Source organism: Nelusetta ayraudi, unplaced genomic scaffold, assembly GCF_046127955.1.
Source record: "Nelusetta ayraudi isolate G7.1 ecotype Tasmania unplaced genomic scaffold, CSIRO-AGI_Nayr_v1 ptg000048l, whole genome shotgun sequence".
Lineage (NCBI taxonomy): Eukaryota > Metazoa > Chordata > Actinopteri > Tetraodontiformes > Monacanthidae > Nelusetta > Nelusetta ayraudi.
Window position 1 is genome coordinate 15,482,991 of NW_027466098.1, and position 22,098 is coordinate 15,505,088.

The 22,098-nt window shown below is 44.9% G+C and overlaps 3 protein-coding genes across 4 annotated transcripts; 2 read left to right on the top strand and 1 right to left on the bottom strand.

Moving 5' to 3' along the window:
• Positions 1–859: 859 nt before the first annotated feature.
• On the top strand, positions 860–3,876 carry LOC142895540 (26S proteasome non-ATPase regulatory subunit 8-like). Its single transcript, XM_076036672.1, has 7 exons — positions 860–1,096; positions 1,700–1,772; positions 1,853–1,955; positions 2,043–2,208; positions 2,409–2,509; positions 2,813–2,924; positions 3,064–3,876. The coding sequence occupies exons 1-7, from the start codon at positions 926–928 to the stop codon at positions 3,199–3,201; spliced, it is 864 nt and encodes a 287-aa protein (XP_075892787.1). The 5' UTR covers positions 860–925; the 3' UTR covers positions 3,202–3,876.
• Positions 3,877–6,485: 2,609 nt separating this feature from the next.
• spred3 (sprouty related EVH1 domain containing 3) lies at positions 6,486–11,807 on the top strand. 2 transcript variants are annotated; one of them, XM_076036669.1, is made up of 6 exons: positions 6,486–6,617; positions 8,781–8,946; positions 9,117–9,285; positions 9,370–9,431; positions 9,520–9,678; positions 10,499–11,807. In XM_076036669.1, exons 1-6 carry the CDS (start codon positions 6,607–6,609, stop codon positions 11,495–11,497), a joined length of 1,566 nt encoding a protein of 521 aa, XP_075892784.1. In that variant the 5' UTR covers positions 6,486–6,606; the 3' UTR covers positions 11,498–11,807. The 2 variants fall into 2 exon arrangements, with proteins under 2 accessions (XP_075892784.1, XP_075892785.1); XM_076036670.1 differs by lacking the exons at positions 6,486–6,617; positions 8,781–8,946; positions 9,117–9,285; positions 9,370–9,431 and having other exon boundaries at positions 9,499–9,678.
• Positions 11,808–15,742: 3,935 nt separating this feature from the next.
• Positions 15,743–22,056, bottom strand: dhx34 (DEAH (Asp-Glu-Ala-His) box polypeptide 34). Its single transcript, XM_076036673.1, has 16 exons — positions 21,114–22,056; positions 20,510–20,821; positions 19,906–20,160; positions 19,715–19,817; positions 19,327–19,544; positions 19,051–19,225; positions 18,691–18,884; positions 18,517–18,618; positions 18,157–18,420; positions 17,836–18,009; positions 17,648–17,753; positions 17,362–17,468; positions 16,969–17,235; positions 16,378–16,569; positions 16,079–16,220; positions 15,743–15,987 (listed from the first exon to the last, which is right to left on the bottom strand). The coding sequence occupies exons 1-16, from the start codon at positions 21,801–21,803 to the stop codon at positions 15,845–15,847; spliced, it is 3,444 nt and encodes a 1,147-aa protein (XP_075892788.1). The 5' UTR covers positions 21,804–22,056; the 3' UTR covers positions 15,743–15,844.
• Positions 22,057–22,098: the final 42 nt, after the last annotated feature.

Below are 22,098 nucleotides of genomic sequence, written 5' to 3' on the forward strand. Positions count from 1 at the left end.
AACCTGTGTGTCGCCCGTTTCACTGTCACTACATTGCTACTTCCCAAAAATTAATATTTATGTAATAGAAATAGCCAGAAACACAATCCAAAAGAAGCAGTACGAATCATATTTTGACATATAGACTACAATTTAATCAAGTTCACTGTTAAGTTTCACGGCTGTCAGCAACGTATATTGTGGGACTTAAAAGTTGATTAAAGTGAATACAATGGTGTGTTTTATATTATCAAAATTATTCATTGGTAAACAGTTATGTTTAACAGCCAGGAGAGGAGGTTAGAGACAGTGGAACATGGCATTCTTATTTATATGTCAGCATTATGTAGATAACTGTGAATAAGCCAACTGATCATAACATGAAAACATCTTGTTTTTCCTTCTTGCTCTATAAATATTTTATTTTTATTTATTTTTAATTAATATAATTTTTCCTTCTCTTCGCACTGCCTTTTATTGCAGTGCAAATTTCCCCAATGTGGGATTAACCCAGTGGTTCTCAAACATTCTCTATCACGCCCCACCTTGGAGGAAGAAAAATTTTCATAGGGTTAGGGTTTCGGGGTTCCTCATGGGCTAGAAGCCCCAAATTTGACGTGGCTGTGTCTTGAGGGATTCCGATGAACCTGCAAGTGGCCCCATGTCTCTAGGACAAAGTTGACTTTTGACCCCATAGACTTGCCAATGTGTTCTATTCTATTCTGTATTGCCTTTAGTAGCAACAACAAAGACAGATACTTAAAAACAAGTCGGAAAAAGAACACCTCAGAGTTAAAAGGACTGCTACAGTGAGGAGCTGTGTAATATTGTGTTTTATTTCATTGTCATTATTAATTTTTGTATTTATTTGTATTTAAAACGAGTCGATTCACACTCCAGTGCAGAAGGTGGCGGTAATCGACCAAAAGCTGTTCGCCAACAACCAATGAACACAAGAAGGAGAATAATGAAAACCCGAAGAAGAAGGTCCGGCGTATTTTGCAGTATCACCATGGCGTTGAAAGAGACAGCGGGGCTGTACGAGACTCTGAAAGTAGAATGGAACAAGAAAAACCCCAACCTGAGTAAATGCGGTGAAATCCTCAGCAAACTAAAGGTAATGTTGCCCTTTACTTTCTACGTTTGATACATTTGAGTGGCGAAAGTAACACTTCATTCAGTGTAGCGCTGTCGTTCTGGATATGCTAGCCTAGCATGCTAGTTTACGATAACCAGACTAGCACCGTGAGAAAAACTTTATTATCAGTCATTTTTAGAGCAGAGTCGTGGTTGTAACAATGAAGGCACCGGTATTTAGGTGAATGCTGTTTGACGGTTGTCCGTCTGGTCGTCTTAACATTTGTGTGAGCACCTTTCGACCAGTAAACAATTCATATCTGGCAGCGCCGCTGATGTAAAGGTGAAATAATTGTTGACGGTTATTTTTGTTTTATTTATTTATTTATTTATTTAAATTAGTTGTGTGTACCGGATGTAATACCTCTCTCATCTGGTTCTCCAGTGATTGGAAGGCCATGTTGAACTTTTGTTTTTTGTTTTTAATCTATGGTGAAGTCCAGCTGTTTTTGTTTGTTTGTTTTTTTGAAACACAGAAAACTGTCATCTTACGCTTGAATCCTTGAAGCCGTTGCTGTGGATTTCATTACACAGCGATGCCTGAATATTGTTTGTAAGAAAGCGACTTTTTGTGTCTTATAAGGTATCATTGCTGGAGCTGAACTTCTTACCAACAAGTGGGTCTTCACTCACCAAGCAGCAGCTAATTTTAGCTCGTGAGTACAAACCACCCACTTTAATATTGTTGTTCAACTACAGTGGACATAACTGACAAGTATGTTTGCCTGTGTTTCAGGGGATGTCCTTGAAATTGGCGCATTATGGAGCATCCACAAAAAAGATATCCCATCTTTTGAGAGATACATGGCTCAGCTGAAATGTTACTACTTTGATTACAAGTAATGTCACTTTTTCATATTCATGCACGGTCAGATTGCATTGTCTGTGATTTCATCTAATGTAATTCTTTATTTCTTTTTTTGCAGGGATGAGCTTCCTGAAGCTGCCTACATGCACCAGATACTTGGACTGAACTTGCTCTTCCTGCTCTCACAGAATCGCGTGTCTGAGTTTCACACAGAACTTGAGAGACTGAGTGCACGAGATATTCAGACCAACGTGTACATCAGGCACCCGGTGTCACTGGAGCAGGTGCTGGAATTTATTTCTAGACAAAGCATAACCATTATGACATTTTTGCTATTTGGTGTGACTGATTTATTGTGAAGCAGTAACTTTATGGTCCAAATTACTTCATCAGTTATTGAAGAATTGCGTCTGGTCATATGCAAAGATCATGTTTTTATTGTATATGTGTTCAACCTTGATAAATTTTTTGTTGTTCTTTCCAGTACTTGATGGAGGGAAGCTACAACAAAGTATTTCTGGCCAAGGGCAACATCCCTGCAGAGAGCTACACCTTTTTCATTGATATTCTTCTTGACACAATTCGGTAAGAATGAATGCGATCATTGCGATTGTTTCATGGTGATGCTGTTGTCTTAGTTTCTTCAGTCTTCGATGCTTGTAAATCTCGTCTTCCTCTCTGCCTTTATAGCAGTAACATCTGAGTCAACTTTTTGTTGTGATGACATACCCCATAGAGCAGACAAAAAACAAAACAAAAAACTTACAAATAGCTAAGGAAACAATTTAAGCGTAGTTATGTTTATTCATCAGCCAGAACAACTGATAATGTGACATTGTCTTTTAAACATGACCTAAATTAAAACTGTGACCTTTTTTTCAATTGCAGTGATGAGATTGCAGGTTGCATAGAGAAAGCATATGAGCAGATCCAGTTCAGTGAAGCCACACGTGTCCTATTCTTCAGTTCCCCAAAAAAGATGACAGACTACGCCAAAAAGGTTTGAATGTTTTTATTGTACGATACATTTTTGCTGTGCTATTGTTTCTGAAATACAACCAGATGTTTTTGCATTAACATAAAAAAGAAGCAAATATGCTTGTTAATATTAATCAACAACCATTTACTTTGATTCACAGAGGGGCTGGAGTTTGAGCGCCGACGGCTACTACTCCTTTAGCAGTCAGCAGCAGCGGGCAGAAGAAGTAACAATCCCCTCCACAGAGCTGGCACAGCAAGTCATCGAATATGCTCGGCAGCTGGAAATGATTGTGTAATTTACCGGAAGAAACACTCAACTATGCACAGATATCCTAAACAGGCTGATGAACCAGTAAAGAGTTAATAAAAGCAGTTTACCTAACCTAAACACAAGAGCGCGTGCTCACCCATTAATTTTCTATTCCCCACATCTGGGGAGAAGCCAGAGTACTGGGAACCACAATCCACACAGACACAGGAAGGACAGGTAAACTCCACACAGGAAAGGCCCAGGCCCGGGGTTCGAACCCGCAACCGTCTTCCCTTGTGGAGACAGTGCTAACAACTGCACCAGCGTGTCACTCCCGTTTTTAACCGACAAAAAAATAGCAACTTCTCTTTTTTTGGTGTCCTCTTCCCACTTGCAGGTCTAACTGTTGAACAGTTTGCTTTCATTTCCAAACATGGGGAACAAAACCGTAACAGATATGACCGGTCTATTCAGTAAATATCAAACAACTCCACACTTTCCCCTTGAATTCAAGCAAACTCGTTGTGTACAAAGTTAATTTTCCCCTTGGAACCCACAGAAATGTATTGCATTGCCTTGTATCCTAGCAACTGAGAGAATTGCCTTTGAAGTTTGTGAGGATTTTCTAATGGTAATGCCTCTTCCTCTCCTAGTTGGTTTGTAATCCAGTTGATCTTTCATTGCAACCGTTAAGTCTGCAATAAATGACTCGTGAACTTTTTGAACAGCTGTGGTGATTTCTCTCTTTTTAACACAACTTCCACTTCTAATAAGTCGTGTAACAGAAATATTTTCAGTGCATTTCCTTAGAGGTCAACTAAGTGCACATCCTGTTAGTTGTGAACAAAAATATGCAATTAGCTCATGACAGACTGATGAAAACAACTTGGGTTTGCATTTACATCATCTACTATAACAAGTAGTTTCCAGACAGAAAAATGAACTTGTTTTTTTATTTTATTTTTATTTAATCTTTTTCTTTCTTTTTTTTTTTTTTAGAAATCAGCTTTTGCAAAATGTGTAGTGACAAGGTTGAGGATATGGGAGACTTATAGAGCACAAAACTTGGACTGTATCTTGGTAGAGACTAACTACTAGAGTGATCGTCTGAAATGGTGATGGCCTCTCAGCAGGAGTCACAGCAATAAGCTTCTGTTGTCCTTGGCCAATGAGACAAGTAAAGATGAAGTGAGCAAAGATAGCAGAATCCTATTTCATGGTAAAATGTGCATTGTGTTGCATCTCCCTTTAAAATCTCCCCAGGTGTAACATTTACAAACCTTGTGTAGGATATGTATTTTCAGTTATGGACATTCTGTGTTCTACTTAATTGTTCTATGCTGCCATCCCAAACAATGTAACGAGCAGCGCATTCTGATGCTGTTAACAGTTCCAATAAAATAAAAAACTATAGATACGCTACAAAAACGAATAAACACCACAGTAAGCTTCACCATCAGGTGTCTGTTATCCCAAACCACAATCGCTGCACTTCCTTTTGAGTCATAACCACATACAGTCTCCTGCCAAAAATACTCGCATTATTATATTTCATTGCACTCCCCTGCTAAAAAGCTGTCACTAGTGTGGTTGTAACAGAAGTTTGGTGCAAGCTGCTGAGCTGCTGTGAAGTAGTAAGCTTTATTCAAATATTATCATCTTCAGTGGAAAACAATGTAAATGATATTGTCTGCCAAATGTTTGTGGCATATAGTGCAAAACGTTTTTTTGCAAAGTCCTCCGCACTTCAAAATGTAGAACACTGTCTTTAAAAAAGAAGAAGAAATGTACTAGTCACTGTTAGCAGGGTTGCCAGGGTTTCGCCAATTAAAGTTTGGATGAACTGGTGGAGTCTGTTTCTGTTATTAATTAAATACTTTTTAAAAAATTCAATGGTATAAATACAATACAATGATTTTATAGTCAGGTTTGATTTCAATTTTCCTCAAATGAAAAAAATCCTGAGTTGCTGTCCTTGGTTCTGAATCATCACTGGGCGCGGCCCTCTAAGTATAACGGGTTCGGAAAGTATTCAGACCCCATTAAATGTTTCACTTTTTGTCATAGTGCTGCCTTTTGCTAAAATCTATTAATTTCATTTTTTCGTCGTTCACACACACACAGCACCCAATATTGTCAGAAGAACACAGACTTGTAGAATTTCTTTTGTAGATTTATTACAAAACAAACACTGAGATGTCACTTGGCCATAGGTATTCATGTGCAATTTAGCTCACCATATTAGCAAAAATGAAAGTGTTAAACAAGTGTGCATTGTCATGTCAAAGATGCTCCTTCAAGCCTTTGATTTAGCTCAAACGTTAAGGGCTTGCTGACCTGCCCCTGAAGTGACTGAGCAAAAATTGTTGCTTCAAGTGGAGCTATTTGAACTACGCTATTGCGTTGTTAAATATAAAACTGGATCATATTTGAGGGAGATTATTTTAGAGTACTTAAGCCTCTCTACGATTGTATTTTTTCATTGGATGCAAAAAAAATGTTGTTGTTTTTTTACTTTTTATACAAGTACATTTCAGAAACTGATTTGAAAAAAGTGTTAAATAAATAATTTTACTTTTACTAGTGTTTTTCTTAACAAGTATTGATACTTTTACTTAAGTACAGAATGTAAATACTTTTGCCACCTCTCGTATACGGTAATGGGCGTATATACCTGCTGCAGCCCAACCTGATTTATAGTAGAAAAGAAATAGCTTCTTTCCGTGAATGTTGCTGTCCGCGGTGCTGAAAAGTCGTCGCTCGCTCTCACTGGCGGGAGAGACGGTTCACGTTTCCTGCTCATTTTGGGCGATTACAAAATAAAACACCGCTGGTAGCCTTCCTCCTGCTGTATTCAGGGGATGGATCCGGAGGTCATTGATGCTTTTGCCCAGGCTTTCATTCACTAACCCGTGGCAGCAGCGCATATGTGAGCAACACTATGCTCCGTTTCTCCGGAAGGAAATGATAAAAAATAAAAAATAAAATAAAAATAAAAATCACACGCCGCAGTGACGAGCTTCGTTACAGCTTACCCACAGCCACGGTCTTGCCAGTGATAAGCGGATGTGTTTGGAAAAGTGGCAGGTAGACTAAGAAGGCGAATAAGCGAGGGGGTGATTTGGAACGAGAGACAGAGAGAGAGGGAGGGAGGGAGGAGTGAGGGAGGGAAGGAGGGAGGGAGGGAGGGAGGATGCTGCCAGCGGAAAATGGCTGCTGCAACCTCAAGCCTATCCTGATACACCGAAACGACATCAAGGTGGAGAGAGGAGGGGAGCGAGAGGGGAAGAGAGAGGGGGAAGATTGGGGGAAAATGAGAGGAGATAGAGGGAGAATGTGAGTCTGCGAGCGTTTCCTGAAAGGAGGATAAAAAGAGAGAGAGTGAGAGAGGGTGAGGGAGAGAGAGGAGACCCTGGGGTGGGCTGCTGCAAGCGGCGGGCAACACCGAGCCATGGAGGGCGAGTAAGTCCTTGCATTTTCATTTCTAACATTGCACATATTACACAGTCGTCCGCCCGAAACGGATAGAAAGATCAGCGCCGTCATCAGTGTCACACCAATCCAGCGCCGGCCACTGTGGATCTCACAGTCGGCGCTCAACAATTTATCAGGCTTGTCGGGAATTTAAAAAAAAAAAAACAAAAAAAAAAAAAACACACACACACACGCGCGCGCGCGCGCGAGCACACACACACACACACACACACACACACACACACACACACACACACACACACACACACACACCATTACGTAGTCTTGAATCAACAGCATACACCCCATTTCCGATATATTCACATTGGCATTAGTGACAAATTGTTAAGACATGTGGACGGGGCTCCATGCTTGGAGAGGAATTGGCATCCAGCGGTTTTTTTATTTTATTCTATTAGATAAATTAGATTAAAGGCAACACAAGAGATACAAATAATGAGATATTGAAATATCAAACGCGCGTGCAACAATTCTGTAATAAAATGCGTGCGTTGCCGATTGGTAAAAACAGTCACGAAATCAGTCAATGTGTAAAATATGTGGGGAGGAGGAGGAGGAAGCGAAGGAGGAGGATGAGAGAAAGGCGAAATACGGTGACTTTAGGTCCGGCATCGCGTCATTCAGTACATGGCTACAGTGAAACGAGGGAGGGATGGAGGCGTTGTGATTTTTATCAACGTGTCTCGGGGTTTCATTATGATTTTTAAAGCCAAACTTTATGAATGAAATGGGATTTCTCTCTCTCTCTCTCTCTCTCTCTCTCTCTCTCTCTCTCTCTCTCTCCCTCTCTCTCTCTCTCCCTCTCTCACTCTCTCTCTGTCTCCTCACCCCTCCTCCCTCCTCCTCTCCTTTTCTAATGGGCCCCCTCACCCCATCCCATCCCTCTTGGTTTTTTTTCTCCTCCTGTCCATTCTCTCATCCATCCGCCGCTCTCATCCCTTTTCCTCCTCTTCTCTTTCTCCTCCTTTTTCTCCGACACGCGATCGCGTTGCGTTCAAGGCCCGAGCGCGGCGCGAGTCTCCTTCATTCTGTTCCCTTGTAGCCGAACGCAGGCAGCCCACCCAGTGTCTCCGGCAGGCAGCTCCCATCTTCCATCCCATTCATAAAAAATATAACATAGCCTAATATCCGGGCGGGTTAATGAGTGCGTGCGGCAGGGGCGCGCGATTTAGAGAGGATGGGAGTTACGGGAGGGTTGGAGGTGTGTGTGTGTGTGTGTGTGGGGGGGGGGGGGGGGGTGTTTAAAAAAAAAAAAAAAAAAAAAAAAGGTAGCCCGCCGTGAAAATAAACTGAAATAATTAAGATTCGGTGTGATGTGAAAGCAACACACACGCGCACACAGAAAAACGCGAGCGCGCAACGTATTACATTCACATGTCGGGGCTGCAGTGCTGAATTATTCAGCCGATTGGCAAAAAAGGGGCAGAGCTTGTTTTATTTGCAAGAATGCCGGGGCCTGTGCTGCTGGCCAAACGGCTGCCTTCATTAGTACATTTTATCTGGGAAACACTGCTCCTCTCTCCTCCTCTCTCCTCCTCCTCTCGTTGCCATTTCTCCCGGCTGCTTTTTTTCTCCTCCTTCTGTTCCGTTTTGTCCCGGTTATTTATTTTTTTTTTTTCATTCGGAGCGCGTGCAGCCGCCGCGCGGCGAACATCCCGTTTTCTCGCACGCGCTCACGGCACGAGGACGTTAAAGTAACGCGATATATCTATTTTTTTTCCTTCCCCCCCGCCCCCCATGCTCGTGTTGCTCGCCGATTTAAATCGTTTTGTTTTGTTTTTTATTTCATCACGACCTGAAATCACTCTGAAAGATAATCGATGTCCAGAAATCGTGCGCAAGAGGTTTAGTTTTTGTCGTCTTTGTGCAATTTAGGCGCAACGGAAGGGAAAAAAAAAAAAAAAAAAAAAAGTCAGTTTCCTTGGCATCACATGCAGCCATTGTATTCTGGAGGTGGATCTTTCTTTCCCCTCTACTGAATGAATGCGCGTCAGTTAGTGCGTGCTGTATGTGTGTGTGTGTGTGTGTGTGTGTGTGTGTGTGTGTGTGTGTGTGTGTGTGTATATCTTTTGCCTTGTTTAATCAGCCCGGGCCTCTCTGCTGCTCACACTCTCTTGGCTTCCCCGACAGCGTGCGTGTTCGTGCAGTGGTGATGACACGTGACGACTCCAGTGGCGGCTGGGTGCCCCTCGGAGGCGGCGGCCTCAGTCATGTGGTCATATGTAAGGGGAGGAGTCGCGACAGCAGGGGGCGGAGAGAGTACATCATATGCGGAGAACGGCTGCGAGACCGAGCAGTGAGTGTGTGCGTTGTGTCCTGGCCGCCTCTGGTCTCTGCCACGTCGCCCCCCCCCACCCCCCCCACTCACCCCCAACAACAACAACAACAACAACAACAACACCCATAAAGACTGTGGTGGTCAACGTGCAGCGTTTTTTGAACTTCCGTTTTACTTTGTGTCCGCAGCCGGTGCTGGAGTGCGCGGTGCAGAGGGGTCTGGTGTACAACAAGGTGAACCCCATCTTCCACCACTGGCGCGTGGAGGACCGGAAGTTCGGCCTCACGTTCCAGAGTCCCGCCGACGCCATCTCCTTTGAGAAAGGGCTGCAGACTGTCATAGACAAGCTCGACAGAGGTACGTGAGGCCACCGCGTGCTTTTCCTTTGGAGAGAGCGTCAGTAGCGGAAAGCTCCAATCCTCTCTTTCTCATGTCGCCAAGGTTCCGACTCACCCTCGTCCTCCACGCCGGAGGAGGCCGACACCGAGGACGATGGACAAGCCGTGAGTATCCCTCTTTATGTCGAACCCCACCCCCCCACCCACCCCCAGCGTCAGTTACAGCTGCTGAATGACGCGCGGCCTCTGTCAGTCTCATACAGGAAGTGAGTCGTCGTCCAACAGCAGGAAGGAGATGCTTCCCAAACCAATCACCATAGTGACGAGCGAGTCGTCGGCCACCTGCTTCGTGAGATCCGAAGAGTTCAGCTTCGGCTCTGGCCACGCTGTCACCACCCAGACACCTGCTCAGGTAGCTGTGCTCACTCCTTCTGATCCTCTGTACCCGTGTGTGACCTCGCCAATAAACTCCTGGCCATTAAATCGTGAGGAGCGGGGTCAAGCCGTGTCCAAGCGAAGGCTTTTCAACAAGTTGTGCTTTTCCTGTCCCCTCCATTCAATCAACATCCATCCATTCATCCATCCGTCCGTCCGTCCGTCATCTATATCTGCCAGAGTCTATCCCAGCTGTCATGGGGCGAAGGCAAGATGACACCCTGGACAAGTCGCCAGTTCAGAGTTCCCAATTTTCCTCACATGCATGTTTTTTGGAGTGTGGGAGGAAGCTGGAGAAGAATCCACCCTGACACAGGGAGAACATGATCAACACGATCAACGTCCACTCTGAGGAATTAAATTCGAATGCATTAAATCAAAGTCGATGACCATTTTTGTTTCACACAGTGAAAACAGACAAAATCTTACGCTTTCCTCAGCGTCTTTTTGGATTCCCTAGATGACAAACAGATAACCTCGAGTCAACAAATAACCTTTAACCTTGAGTCTGTAGAAATGCTTAATGCACAAGTCACCTTAAACTCGTGCAATTTCTCTGAAAACTAGTGAATTTCTCACACAAAGTTACAAATTGTCTTGTTTACTGTGTTGGTTGATTGTTTTACCTTTTATTGTTTTATCTTTTACTGTTTGTAATGTACTGTGGCCGATGGGCACTGAAAGTCCAAGACAAGTTTCCTCCTTGGGGGACAATAAAGTTTATTCTGATTCTGATTTAATGATAATAACAGAGTTTCTGAGACCCTCTTTTAATCCTCCTGTATCCTCCCCCTCAGATCCACGCCAGGCCAGGACAGCACCAGCCTTCCCAAATGACGGCTGTGTTGAACCCCCCAGCGCCGCCGCCGCCTCCACCCGCTCCCCCCACCCCTCCGGTGGGACCCCCGGCTTCGTCCCCTCTCTCGCCCCTCTCGCCCACCATCTCCCTGCTGGAGGAAGGGGACCTGCGCAGCGTGGACCCCTGCAAGGACCTGTGGGGCTCCCAAGGTTATGGGGACTACCGGCGGGCGCGCTCCACCAGGACTATGGTCGGGGGGCTGACCGGGGGCGTGGTGGTGGGCGGCGGCGGGAGTCTGCAGGACAAGTCGGAGCTTTGCGTGGTGCGCTTCGAGAAGGAGCTGGCCGGCGTGGGCACGGCGGGCTGCGACGTGACGGTGAGCCTGGACAGCAAAGCCTCGCAGCGCCTGTCCTCGTCGTCGCCCACCTGCATGTCCATGGCCAACGCTGTGTCGGGCGTGTCCTCAGGCGCCGGCTCGCCCCAGGAGCCGGGCAAAGGCTCGCCCTCCCCGTGCTGCATCCACGCCTCGCTGGCCACGCCTCGGTCACGGACTCGTAAGCGAGGCGGCGGGGCGGGCGGAGGCGAATCCGGGGCCATCTCCCCCGACGACGACAGCCCCTGTCCGCAGGCGTCGTCGTGCTCGTCTCGCTGCGTGTACTGCCGCTCCGTCTTCAGCGCCTCGGAGAACGGGCGGGGCCGCTGCAGAGACGCCCCGGACCCGGCTCTGCACTGCCTCCGCCAGTGGACCTGCGTGTGGTGCGCAGAGAGCCTGCTCTACCACTGCATGTCGGACTCGGAGGGAGAGTTCTGGGAGCCCTGCTCCTGCGATGACTCGATGGGGGGCCACCCGCACCCCCTGTGCTGCGCCCGCTGGTTGGCCCTCCTGGCCCTGTCGCTCTTCGTGCCCTGCATGTGCTGCTACCTGCCTTTGCGCGCCTGCCTGCGCTGTGGAGAGAGGTGTGGCTGCTGCGGGGGCAAGCACAAGGCGGTCCGATGAGGCCCGGCGACGGGACAGGAGGGATTCTTTGGGACCGAGGAAGTTTTTGGCTGTTAGAAAGTAGCGAGAGCACCTGCAGAGATGCAGAATCCGAGAAAGGTGGGAAAAGGTGGTCTGAGACGACCCGATACTCTGATGCGTGGCCCTCCAAAGTCCCAAAGCCTTCCACTGCATTCCGCTTTTCTTTTCTTTTTTTTTCCACTTTTCAATTTGGGGCCTTTCTCACTGGTCCACGCCTGCTGAAGGTGCACTGCAAATCAGACCAGGTTCTGTGGGAGTCATCAGGAGCCTTCATGGTGGATCTACTTAGGTCCGGCCCATCTCGAGCGGTCGCAAGTTCCTGCTCAGAGACTGTTGTGACGGGGGAGAAAAGAACGGCAGAGGTCACGACGGTGTGTACACAATTTCAAATGTCTGTCTTTATTTTCATTTGGAGAGAAAAACACAAAAAATGTTTATATATATTATTGTTATAATTTTGATTGGTATATTTTGTTAAATGAAAAACCTGATGACAGAAACCCCCCCACCCTCCCTCCAGAGGCACACGCTATCACATAGTCACAGACATGAGATCATTGGGATGTTGTGTTTCATGTTGGCCTGTTTATCAGTCAGACAAACAGGTCTCACCCTTTACCTCTAGTTTTACCTCATATGTTACTCAGACTGTGGTTAAAAATCGAGAGGTTTGGCGAGGACGTGCAAGTGAGGGCAGAGGTCAATAAAGTAGGAGACACAACCAGCGTTGTGTTTTGTATCAGGTGATAGACCGCCAGGACATGCAAAGGGACAATTACTATTAAGGGGTGATGCAATGACAACCAAGGAGACTTAAACATCATAATGTGATTCATTATGGTCCTTTGTAACCAAAAACATTAGCTTTTTTTTTGCTGCCTGAAAGTTATAATGGAGAATGTGTGTCAAACATAACCCCAAGCACCATCACACACACACACGCTTAACCAACCTTTTTTCATGTATTCATGTATTTTTATTTTAATATTAATCATCATGAGGAACACAACCCACAGCTCTAATTGTCACACAGGTCAAGGTGCTTGTAATTGCGGCCTCAGAGTGGATTTATTTCCCCCAGCACACACAGATCCCCCCTACAGTCCCGACCCCAAAGAGAAACACAGCTAGGACCCCACGCTGACTAATCTGTAGAGAAGGCCTTCGAAAGAGACGCCACCAAAAATTACGTGCAATGAACAATGTATTGAAGAGTATTTTTGTACCCGTTGCTCATGTAAAAAGAAGAGGAAAAAAACACAAAACGACGCAAAAGAAAAAAAAAAAAATCCACAACTGGACGGAAAAATCAAAAAGTGTTGAGAATGAATCCTGTAGTGTGTTGTTGTGTTTCGATATCAAGCAGAAAAAGATGATCAGGAACACAAAGTTGTCTTGAGCAGTAGCACGTAGCTCAGCCCGGGCGTGCGCTCCAGTGACTGTCGACCCTGGTGATGAGACGAGAGAGGTGTTTGACTTGAAAAGATGACCGGCGGTAGGCCTTTGTTTGGGCACAGTGGCAGATGTGTTTGCTGAATGTTGCTTTAAGTATGAAGTCTGTTATTTTTAAGTCCTGTCCTAATCTTACTACTTCAACTTGCCCGCTGCCTCTTCACAGTGACAGGGCGGCAGACTCAGACAGTCCCTAATTCAACCAAGGTGCTTGGAAATTTCTTTCTTTTTTTGTTGGTATGCTAGCTGCTGGGTTTTAATTCATCGTGAGACATTTAAAAGAATGTTTCTGGTGATGTACTTTGCATTTTTGGGGCCTATTTTGCCAAATTCCACTATATAATAATTGAAGACCTTTCAAAGAGATTTTAACTACTAGAATTCAATTTCAGGAAATGTTCAAAATGATTTGTTTCTTTTCTTGAATGTAGCTCCCTTCTTGCATCAGTGTTTAACAGCTGTGCTAAATAGAGGGGACACTACTATCTTAAACTCTATGGTTGTCCAATGAAATTCCTATTGGCAGAAAAGCAAAGGATTCCTGGCATGGTATCCCCACATCTGTTAAAGTTCCGTCTCAATAACGACAGGAACAGGCATCAAATTGATGTAAAACGCTTATGTCTGACTTTGAGTACTATAATTACACCAGATCAGGACTGAGTGTATCTCACAGCGCAGTTGTCATTTAAAAATAGGAGCATCCAAAAAGTAAATTGTAACAAAAGATCCTAAAATAACTCGAAATGCAATGAGCATCACCAGAAGACTTGAGATCTGTCAGGGGATTCTTTTCTTTTCCTTTTTTTTTTTTTTTTTTTTTTTTTCATAAAAACAAAAAGTATTTTGCCAGGGATTAATGATGGGGATGCATACAGTATGCTTTGAAAAAGGATGCCAATGTTGACTCATTTTACAGTAAGATGTCCTGAATAGCTCTGGCAGAATAAATCTTTGAAGCGTGTCGGGCATCACGTGACTGCTCATAAACCAGGCCCCCAATGAGCTCTCTGTCACCGGACAGCTGACTGCACTACAAGGCTAACTCGCCTGTGTTTGCTCACTTGTTGGAAAAAAAAAAAAAAAAAAAAAAAAAAAAAGGGAAAAAAAATAGATTGCATACTGTCACAATGGCAGGACAACACAGCCACCCTCCTAAAACTGCAGCGCACAGTCACGCACAGACACACGTGCACTCAGAGGTGCAAAGTATACAGAACTAGTAAAGCCATTGCACACAGTTTACTACTTTTGAATTAGAAAAAGGTGTTAAGAGTACAGTAATGACAGTCATGCGATCACAGTTGCAGGCCCCATTCTTACATGTGCCTTTTGATTTAATTAATCAATAATTATGATTTCTAAGTAACTCTGTGTTAAGTACTATTTACTTTTTTGGGATATTGATTTCTGCCGATGTGCATATTTCAGACGTATGTTTTTATTAGTTTGAAAGTAATTATTGAGATATTACCTGTTTATTTATTGAGATATTTATTCTGATTCTTTATTTTTTTGAGACAGGTTTTTATCTTCCGTGCTGTCTTACTTCTGACTTTGTGCCAATGTGCTGCTTTGAGGTGTTACATATCGTGGGTTTGTATCATTATTAAACCCTCACTCTATATTTTAAAATCAGCCTCTTCTCTCATTTGTGCATGACAATGGCAGTTCAGTTATGGCCATTTTTCCCCCCCTACAAATTAACGCAAAACAGAATGATATGATAATCTATGTGCTTCAAGTGCTCCCTCCAACCATTGAGTGGGTCAAGATGATTTTTGTTGCTTAAAGAGACAGAAGTGTTTTTCTAGATGTTGGTCCAGTGATGGGGGAAATGAAGTCACCCCCAGGCTTAAGGTTGACCTTAGGGTGAGGGTTAGGATTGGGGTTGAATTTAGGGTTAGGGTTGGGGTTACAGTTGGGATTAGGGTTAGGTTTGGGGTTAAGGTTATGGTTGGGGTTTCTGTTAGCGTTGGTCATAGGGTTAGGGTTAGAACTAGGATTGGGGTTAGAGCTATTCACCTCACAATCAGGGGTTTGCAGGCGTCGGCGGCCCACAGCAGGCTCAGTACCTTGAATGGTGCTTGCAGCTTTAATTTGATGATGAATTTTGAATGAATTCAATTAAAAGTTTTTTTTTTTTTTAGCAATATATTTAATCATTTTATTGTTCTTATTGAATTATTTCATGCGTCTTGTGCCTGCAGTGCCACAGTAAAATTAATTTACAGCAATAAGGCAGAGCTGGCTGCAGTGGATGCTGAGTGGAACACCTAGATCTACTGAGCATTTCATTCTTAACTTAATTGACTTAAAATAATTACATTTCTGTCTGCTTTGTGTGGCAGAATGGCTCTACCAGAAAGTCACTGCATTCAGCGGGTGGTGTCAGACAGTTAGCTGGAGCATTTTGACAAGAACAGTTTTTTTGTTTTTTTTTTTAAAGCTGGGAATACTGCATTACTGCATTAACACGGCATTAAGAATGTACTCAGCAAATTAAAAGATATGTGTATATAAATACAAATCAAGTCTGACCAGTGCTGAGCCTCCACTCAAGCATTAAAGGTATAACTGGTAAGATGAAGAGCTGTTTGGGAGATAGAAGAACCAGTCCTCCAGTTCTGCTTCACCAAAACGAACCTGGACTCACAGCAATAAATTAAACACTTCCTTCAAGTCGCACTCCAATCGCTCCGTCATGATGTAGAAAATCTCCATTTGAGGAGACATGCGCAGAAGGAAAATGCAAGTGTCTCAAACGACCACTAGAGGGTAGTAATAGCACTTTAATGAAGGTCCTCAAGTCCATACTGTTGAAACAATGATCCATCCACAACTGGTGACGCTGCTTCCGAGTCCACAGTTCAGTCATTTTCCAGAATAGGTGTGTTGTCGTTTGTGTTTGAGGATCTCAGTGGGCGTGAGGTGGAGGTCTTCGTCGCAGACGTCACAGTGGTAAACCCTGGTAAGGCCGGACGCTGAGGAAGAGGCCGCCTGTCCTTTTTTGGGTTCTGAAAAAAAAATTAAAAAAAATTAGTTGCATTCACTTCTCATGCTGAATTTCTGAATGTGTTTGTTATCCAATACAAAGAAAATCCTTACCTTCTCCAGGCTGTTGTTCCCCAGCCGGCCTGCAGGAGCCCTCGTGCTGCATTCGCTCCAGTGGAGTGACAGGCACGTAGAGGTCACAGTTAGGACAGCTCCAGAAAGTGCGTAGACATTCACTGTAGAGATCCTTGGAGTCCTGAAAGTCAGAGTTTGTGGGAAATATCAACTGATGAAGTAAGTTCAGAACGTTCCAAACTAGAGGTCTTTCCTCCTGGGCTTTCTGAAGTATTTTTCTCTTTTTTTTTGTAAGTGTAAAATCCTAAGTATTTCATGATGTTTCCGTCCAGACTCACAGCCAAGCAGTTGTATGTGAAGAAGCTGGTTACACGAAGGCCTCCCTTGATGGGGTCTGGCTTTGCCTCGGCTCCTGGATACAGTGACTTTAGATCTGGGGCTGGCGCGTGAGACAGCTCGGACTCGGGCCGCGGGCCGATGTACAGGTTCTGTGTCTGGAGAGCAGTGAGTCGTCGCAGGCTGTAGGTAACCTGGGAGCACATGAGAAATTAGTTTGCGCCCCACAAAAAAGTTAATAGGAATGCAAGCCATTTTTAGCAAGCAAAAAATGGAAAGCAAATCTATTGCATAAGAAATAGTATTAGAAGCATGGTTTAATTTTTCTGCAAATTTGTATATACATATATATATATATATATATATATATATATATATATATATATATATATATATATATATATGTATATATGTATATATATATATATGTATATACATATATACAAATGTGTGTATATAAATATACATATATATATATATATATATATGAAAAGTATCTTTTCAAAATGTTTGGATGTATCTCAGTATTATTGATTAAATCTAACAATAATGTAATAACACAAATATCTATAAAATTAGCACATAATCAGTACCTCTGTGTAGAGTAGGAAGCGGACAAGGTCTTCACCAAGCTTTTCCATCACTCTGCGGGACACCCCCGAGAATTCTGCTCCCTCCATGGTGCTCTGCCCCAGCTGGGACACCAGGAGGCGCTCCCACTCAGCCCTGAGGGTGAGGGCAGTGGACAGGCACCTCAAGGCCTCCTCCGGCTCCCTCAGCTCCAGCTCCAGCCAGCCGTCCACCACCAGGCGTGTGCAGTCTGCGTTGCTGTCTACAGAGTTGGCCACCAGCAGCAGAGTCTGATGCAGCACACAGATGATTCAGAGAGAGAGAGAGAGAAAGGGAAAAAAAACAACAAAAAAACTTGATCATGGAAATGAATAAAAACATGTTTCACTGCTAGCTGTGTTTGGTGATCTGCTAACCTGGAGGGCAGGGACCCTGACGCAGTTGGACAAGTATGGTTTGTTGGTCTCCAACAGAGTGACGTAGGCAAGCAGCTGGTGCTTTGTGCTGTCCCTCTTTTCTGGTTCTTTGGGCGGAGCACCAAGAGAGAGAGAGAAAAGGGAAGCAACAACTTAAAAGCTACAGATTTAATGATAAACAGCAATTTGGAGAATTTTGGAGACCAACATGTATAATATTGTTGTTGGATGAAAAGCACATGAGCCCTCTGGTGATAAAATTGTCTGTGTACAGAATGTTAACTACCCATGTCTTGGCTGTCACGCTCAGGGATCAGCAACACCTCGGGGTCACTGGCAAACACGCTGGTCGGATGGATCACCACCCCCTGCTTGTTCTTTGTGTGGAACACCTGCACGGTGCGAGACACGACAACACTTCAACCTCAATCCTTGGCTGTGCTAGCGCCTCTGCAGAGGAGCCGCAGGACCGACCTGCTCCGAGTCCTTGCGGGCGGTGTTGTGTTCGTCGGGCAGAGCCAGCTGAGGGTAGAGGCCTCTGCAGAGCAGCAGCTTCAGCAGCGCCTGCTTGCGGGACGACATGTCCTGGCTGACGTTGACGGCCTCCTGCAGCTCTGACATGTTGTGACGCAGCTTGAACTTCACCTCCTGTTGCGGACAGGCAAAGAGAGTGACAGAATGACATTATTATTATTATTATCATTATTATATTTTGTCATGTTTTGTACTTTGGATTTTCTTCAAAAATGCTAAAAATCTAGTATTTACGATCACAAACTTATCAATCGATTTCACCTGTATGTCCACATCCTGTCCGGGCTCCTGCTTGCGTTTCTTGCTCCTGCCTGCTTTCTCTGAGTCCGACCCTGACGAGAAGCCGTCCTCCTGGCCCTCGTCCATCCGCAGGACCTTCCGCTTGGTGCCCTCCTGCCGCTCGTGATCCCTCTTCAGCTGATGCAGCTTCTTCCTCTCCGTCAGCCTCTCCCTGCGCTGCCCGCGGTTGCCATCAGAGGGAGCGCCGGACTCTGATTCTGTCAGGCCGTGGCTCTTCAGCAATTCCTGTTGGCCGAAGCGGAAGTTCATATTGTGAGTAATTGTTCACCATTATACTATATCTTTTATTTAAAAAAAAAATATACAAAATTAAAGGCCTGCCTTAAATTGCCTCCGCAGGTTGACCATCTCGTACAGCCGCTGCTCCTCCAGGCCTCTCCTTCGACACCACTTCCTGGATCCTCCACCTCGCTCCTCCTTCACCTGTGAAGGACCACACATTGTTTTTATATCGGCATGTCCCAGGCCCGCAAAGCCTCTCTTTCTTTTACCCACCTCCACCCAGGCGTTGAAGGTGTTGAGCAAGGTGAAGGGGTCTCCCAGGTTGCTGTGCAGGGGTTGTCGAGCGGTGGCACAGTCAGGGTTTTGCTGCGAGCTGCGCAGAAAAGGCGACTGAACGCTGAGCGCCACTGCCACCGTCAGCACGGGCTCCACCAGGTTGAAGAGCGAGCCCAGCACCAGCATCTTCCCTGAGTAAAGAGGACAACGACACCTCAGCAAACGCTGCTGCTTGGCACTGGCAAGAACAAACCTGATTGTGACAAACTTTCTCTTTGTACAAAGTGAGAGCAATGTTGAACTATTGTACTCTTTTTCTTTGAATCAAACAGTGGGCTTGGCTTCGAGGAACATTACCAATGACCACGTCCACAGGAAGCTGTGCCAGCAAAGTGCCGATGGAGGTTAATTCGTTGCGATTGTCTAACGCCCCCTGGTCTTTCAGGTAGGTAATTGCGGTCTGAATACTTGAAGCTGGAGGAGGGTCGATGAAGATGAATGACAGTGGATCTCCGAGACTCATGCTCTTCATCTGCAGGGGCAAAAAAAAATGACAGTTGTAAAGCCAGGATTGTACCAATGGATGTTGAACAGCTAAAATCGACCAGACGGCTTTGGATGGAATGTTGATACCTGAAGAACGAGGGAGTCCAGAGCCACTCTGTGAATTTCAGGCACGGGATATGGCGCAAAGGCATCATAGTCGGATTCAGAATACAGGCGATAACACACTCCAGGCCCTGTACGACCAGCTCGACCCTTCCTCTGCTCAGAGCTGGCACGGCTGATCCAGAACTCCCGTAGCCGCTGCATCTTGGCCTTGGAATCATAACTCATTTCCTTTACTTTTCCTGCGGACAAGCAATCAACAAGACGAATGTTTGCAGTGTTAGAACGGGAAGATTTTTTTTTTATTATTCAAAACATGTTTTCAGCACCATTAATTAATTAAAGAACAAATCAATTTAAAAAAATGGAAAACTATCTTCAGTTGCTGAGAAAAGAATATCTATTTACATACCTGAGTCCACAACAAAACGAACCCCGTCTATTGTAACGGATGTCTCTGCAATGTTGGTTGAAATGATGCACTTCCTCACTCCAGGAGGTGAAATGTCAAACACCTGTATTAAAGATCATAACGTCCAAACAGTAAGTAAGATTAAAAACAATCATAGGAGTTTTTTTTTTATTCCAGCAAAGCTGACTTGCCTTATCTTGCTGAGCTAGGGAGAGGGTGCTGTGCAGTGGTAGCACTATCCACCGACGCGTGTGTGTCGCATACACCTGACAGGCCTCCTGGATGGTGGAGATTTCCGCCATACCGCTGAGGAAGAGCAGCAGATCTCCCCGCTCCTCTGCAGGGTATTGGTGGTCGATGCCCTGCAGGATGCGCAGGTACGGCCTGGGATCCAGCTTCTCGGAGCGGGAGGGCTGCTCCTCCGATGGAATAGGTTGGTATATCACCTGAAAATAATGTAGGAGTATGAAATAACTCTCAAGCGAGCACATTTTGTGAGTGCGTATCAAAATGATGGACTTAGGGTTAGTGCTTTCTTCTTTAACACTATGTTGTAATTGTCTTGGGAATGCAAATAATCGATTAATTCATTAATCGTTAGTCGATTGACCTTAGCGATCGATTAACAATTAATTGATAAGTGGCGATTTTTCCAGAGAACCTAAATTTCACAATGAAAAATGTGTAAGGAAAATGTTCAATTAATTGCGACTAATCTAATCTAATAAATGAAATTCTTGATCGACAATTAATCGATTAATTGTCGAATGAAGTCTGTTTTTTCCCCTGGCTCACCTGTATAGGAAACAGCCTGCCCGGCACCTGCAGCACAGGGGCTCCACTGAAATAGTCGGAGAAAAGTTTGATGTTGATGGTGGCCGACATGAGGATGAGACGCAGGTCGGAGCGTTCGGCCACCAGAGAACGCAGGACCCCCAGCAGGAAGTCACAGTGAAGGTGCCTCTCGTGCACCTCGTCCACGATCACCACCTGGTACTGAGCCAAAGTCCTGTCCTGCTGGATCTGTCGCAGCAGGAGTCCCTCTGTCAGGAAGAGCAGTTTGGTCGCCGTGGTGCGGGTGGTCTCAAAGCGTATCTGATGCCCCACCTGCAATATACACAAACAAGTTCTAGTAACTGCCATTAGAAACAGCCTGACATTTGCAGTTTGTGGACACGTTGCTCAATTTTTAGAACTAGATTTTTTTTTGTAAAATGTATTATTATTGTTTTTTGTTTTATATACTGTGGCTTTCATTAATTGTGTTATTTTGTTTTATTTTTAAGTTCAAAATAAAGATTTTAATTCATTATCCTTCTTGCTCTGACCATGATGTTTGTGTTGTGGTGAACAGTCAACAGAAAAAGACAGAATGTATACATGATCATTAAGGACGAACCTTTGAGCCGAACTGATTGAGACTTTCATAGCTGACCCTCTTTGCGAGGGATATGCAGGCAATCCGTCGAGGCTGGGTGCAGGCGATGCTGCTAAAGCCTGATGAGAGCAGGTACTGGGGCACCTGGGTGGACTTGCCACAGCCCGTGTCCCCCGCCACCACCACGACAGGGAAAGCCCGAACCAGCTCCGCGATCCTGTCTCGATACTGGAAGATGGGCAGGTTCTTCTGCTCTCGGCGAAGCTTGGCCAGTTTAGCAAAACTCTGCTTCTGACTGAAGTCCAGGAAATGAAGGAGAGCCAGGCGACAGTCAGAAATCGCCCGACTACTCGGAACCGACGATCTGTACTTGCTAGTCTGTTGTGACTTTCCGAGACGCTCCTCGACGTCCCGGGTGCAGACTGACACGTTAATCCGATATCGAGCATCATACTCCCTCGGGAGTCCCAGGTCCACCACGGCAGGAGTCTTTCTTTTGTGTTTCTCGTCTTGACTGGTCTCCTTTTGACTTGCTAACTCACACATGTCCTTTTTGGTTTTAAACCTCTGAAAGCGGTCAAAGAAAGCCCAGAACTCTCTGTGCTCACGGCTGCCAGTCTGGATGTAGTCGTGATGACGGAAGAATATTTCGTCCATTTGGGATCGGCATTGCGGGTCGTTCCAGTCCCAACTTTGACTGTCTGAATCCATGTCTACCGTCTATCTACTCATCGGTTACAACCAAATATTAGAATGCTAGCCCAAAATACAGCGACCTGACTTGATATTAGTGTTTAAGAAAGATTTAATCTGTACGACACAGTTGGGAATCCCTACAGATTTCCAAGACATTTCTTTATAACCACACATTACCAGTCAGGAATAATTTTAACGAGTGAAAGAGTTAACGAAAACATAAACACTGCGACCGGGGGAAGAATAACAGGGCAGTACCGTTTCCGGTCCAGGCTTCAAATGTTTCCGCCGGAGATAGATTGGTACCGGT

Coding starts and splice junctions, on each gene's coding strand:
- LOC142895540 (XM_076036672.1), top strand. CDS start 926: ATGAACACAAGAAGGAGAATAATGAAAACCCGAAGAAGAAGGTCCGGC. Junction 1,773..1,852: donor GCAGCAGCTAATTTTAGCTC/GTGAGTACAAAC, acceptor CCTGTGTTTCAG/GGGATGTCCTTGAAATTGGC. Junction 2,209..2,408: donor ACCCGGTGTCACTGGAGCAG/GTGCTGGAATTT, acceptor TGTTCTTTCCAG/TACTTGATGGAGGGAAGCTA.
- spred3 (XM_076036669.1), top strand. Junction 8,947..9,116: donor AACGGCTGCGAGACCGAGCA/GTGAGTGTGTGC, acceptor TTGTGTCCGCAG/CCGGTGCTGGAGTGCGCGGT. Junction 9,679..10,498: donor CCACCCAGACACCTGCTCAG/GTAGCTGTGCTC, acceptor CCTCCCCCTCAG/ATCCACGCCAGGCCAGGACA.
- dhx34 (XM_076036673.1), bottom strand. CDS start 21,803: ATGGATTCAGACAGTCAAAGTTGGGACTGGAACGACCCGCAATGCCGA. Junction 20,161..20,509: donor GCAGGCTGTTTCCTATACAG/GTGAGCCAGGGG, acceptor CATTATTTTCAG/GTGATATACCAACCTATTCC. Junction 19,545..19,714: donor TCGTTTTGTTGTGGACTCAG/GTATGTAAATAG, acceptor GCTTGTCCGCAG/GAAAAGTAAAGGAAATGAGT.